Below are 2,664 nucleotides of genomic sequence, written 5' to 3' on the forward strand. Positions count from 1 at the left end.
TCCCCAAAAAGGTCTTTACCTGGCGCCGAAAAACCAGTAACGACGGTGCCAGGAGGACCTCTTTGGGGAGTGAATTCCATAGGTTGGGTGCCACCACAGAGAAAGCCCTCCTCCGAGTACTTACTCTCCTAATTTCTTTCATGGAGGGTTCCAGGAGAAGGGACTCTCCCGCAGATCTCAAAGGGCGGTCGGGCATATACGGACGTAAGCGCTCGTTCAGGTAGCCAGGACCCAAGCCGTTTAGGGCTTTATAGGTCATAATCAACACCTCGAATTGGGCCCGGGCTTCAGTGGGAAGCCAGTGAAGCTGACGGAGGACTGGAGTCATGTGAGCATAATGCCCCGTCCCCGTCAGCAACCTGGCAGCTCTATTTTGCACCAATTGAAGTGTTCGGACCGTCTTCAGGGGAAGCCTTGTACCCATGGACCGTCTTTTGGTAAATTTGAAGTCACAGTGGCATTCCAGCATTGAGCAACTATCTGTTAAACCCTTAGTGGCTGTACTCTGTCCTTACACTGCAATAAACAGTTGCTTCTAAAAGCATACATAGACCCTCTCTCGTACCCTCAGTCATTCTGGAGTAGGTGCAGAGAATCTTGTTTGATATAATCAGAGTCAACAAAACTTCAATTCTCAATCACATTGTGATGTGAAAAAGTCATTGGGAGGTGAAGAATGGTTTGTCTGCACTATGACCTGGTAAGAACTGGTATTTACCAGCTTAGAGTGAAGTACTGACTGAACCACATAAGAAAACATAAAAATATGCTCTTTGAGTAGCCATTAACAATTTGTCAACTAGACCGGTTTTGTAACCATAGCTTAGCTACACAATCCTGTGCATTTTTAATCTGAACTAATTCCTGCTATATTCTCTGGGGCTTGCTTTCCAGTATGTGTGCATAGGATTGCAGCAGAAATCAGTCTTGTAAATGGTTACTGAAGGGACTGGTTGCCTCTTTCCCCTTGTCCCAAGCCAGAAAGGAGAGCAAATCAGCTGTGCATCTTGACATCAGTCCTGTTTTGTGCATGTCTGAAACTGAATCTTTGACAGTATAGAAATCCAAATGCTGTAAAGTGTTGTTGCAGAGATACATGTGGATCATTTTGAGTGTACTAAATGCTGTGCGAATGCCAGTGCTGACACTTTTTTATCCTTACCTGTTTTTTAGGCTGCTGAAATATTGGGTTGGATCTGGACTTAGAATAGTTAAATTAAAATCAGTGGGATTCAAGTTTGTCATGATTAAGAAATCCTGTTGTTTTCAATATATCTGCTCTAAGAATAACTAAATCTAAAGATGACCCATTTTATGTTTATACTGCTGCTGTGCTCCAAAAAAAATAGTTCCAAAATTTCCAAAAGTAGTCACTTAATTTTATAGAGAAGAAATTGCTTTTGAAAATAAATTCAGTGGTAGGTAACCGTTTGGAAAGGTTCTCAGTGGTTGGGGTTGAGTTTTTCTTCTTACTTTCTTAGAGGTAGGCAAGGAGTTCTGTTTTTCATAGTACAATCATCTTTCCAGCAGCCAGTTGCTTCCTCAGATTCCCACAGTTCACTTAAAGTCCAAGAGAAGGAAGACATCATGAGTTTATTCCTCCCATAGGGCTTTTTCAGCTCCGGAAGCAGGGGCAGCCTAGGATGCTATAGAACAATGGAGAGATGTGTGGTAAAAACAAACTACACACAGAGGACCCTTAATAGCTTTGCAGTGATTAGCTGCGCTCAAAACATCATAGAAGTACATTATAAAACAGCCTGAGAACGAGGCAAAATGATGGAAGCCTCTTTTATGGACTAAAAAAAGACTTTCAGGAAACTGGAGAGCCAATTTTGACACAGCACTAGCTCTGCTTCATCCTTGGAATTAGATGCAATGTTTCTGCCCTCACACCTGCATTGTATAGGTGCACAATGGGGGCCAGGCTGGCAGACCAGTGAGTCCTGTTGTCACTTGCAACAATAGCACAAAAAAACTAAAAACATTTCTTAAAGCTTTAACCAAACGGTCACTGCCAGTTGGTAAACTCTCCCTCTGAGAAAGTATTGCAGAATTTCTCCTCCCTCTGGAGAAATATTCCCCTCAATTTCTTTGCCCACACATGGGGTGGAGAATTCAGAATGTCATGATTGGACCCAATGTTCTTAACTAATTTCACTATATAGAACTTAATTTGCTTTGTTTCAGGGGGAATCTGATGACTCTATTCTGCGCCTGGCAAAAAATGATGGTATTGTTTCCAAGTAAGTTGTATTTAGGAGAATGTAGGAGCTACTTCTTCAAGTGGAATCTCCTCTCTTTTTTGTGTTGTTTTGCATAACTCATTCAGTTGGAAAGCTTTACATCTGTGACTATTTTCTTTTCTTTTTCCAGGAATTTTTAACCGAAGAAACACCAGGCTTTGGAATTTATTATGAAATAAAACTGTTAGACAACATCTGATTACAGTGTGTTATTTTAGCTCCTAACAGATAGGATCCTTAAAAGGTGGCTAATTCTGAACATCAGACAACATGACAGTGTCATATAGGACAGTTTTAACAGTGCTGATACATGACTCCTTAGAAGTAGTTTCCATTGAGTTCAGTGGGACTTAGTGGAAGTAGGGTTGCAACCTAAGTCCCTTCTTAAAAAAGAAACTCTGGGCAAGATCAGTATTAT

General features: G+C 41.4%; 1 protein-coding gene across 1 annotated transcript in view; it reads left to right on the forward strand.

Annotated features, from left to right (window-relative positions):
- The window catches only part of RPS21 (ribosomal protein S21), a 9,587-nt gene extending 7,147 nt beyond the window's left edge, over positions 1-2,440 (forward strand). The window contains exons 5-6 of the mRNA XM_044455677.1: positions 2,191-2,246; positions 2,377-2,440. Coding sequence (XP_044311612.1) covers positions 2,191-2,246; positions 2,377-2,386 — 66 coding nt within the window. The 3' untranslated portion in view covers positions 2,387-2,440. The remainder of the gene's footprint in view (positions 1-2,190; positions 2,247-2,376) is intronic.
- The last annotated feature ends 224 nt before the right edge of the window (positions 2,441-2,664 follow it).

Source organism: Varanus komodoensis, unplaced genomic scaffold (genome assembly GCF_004798865.1).
Source record: "Varanus komodoensis strain SLA01 unplaced genomic scaffold, ASM479886v1 scaffold8, whole genome shotgun sequence".
In the NCBI taxonomy this organism is placed as follows: Eukaryota; Metazoa; Chordata; class Lepidosauria; order Squamata; family Varanidae; genus Varanus; species Varanus komodoensis.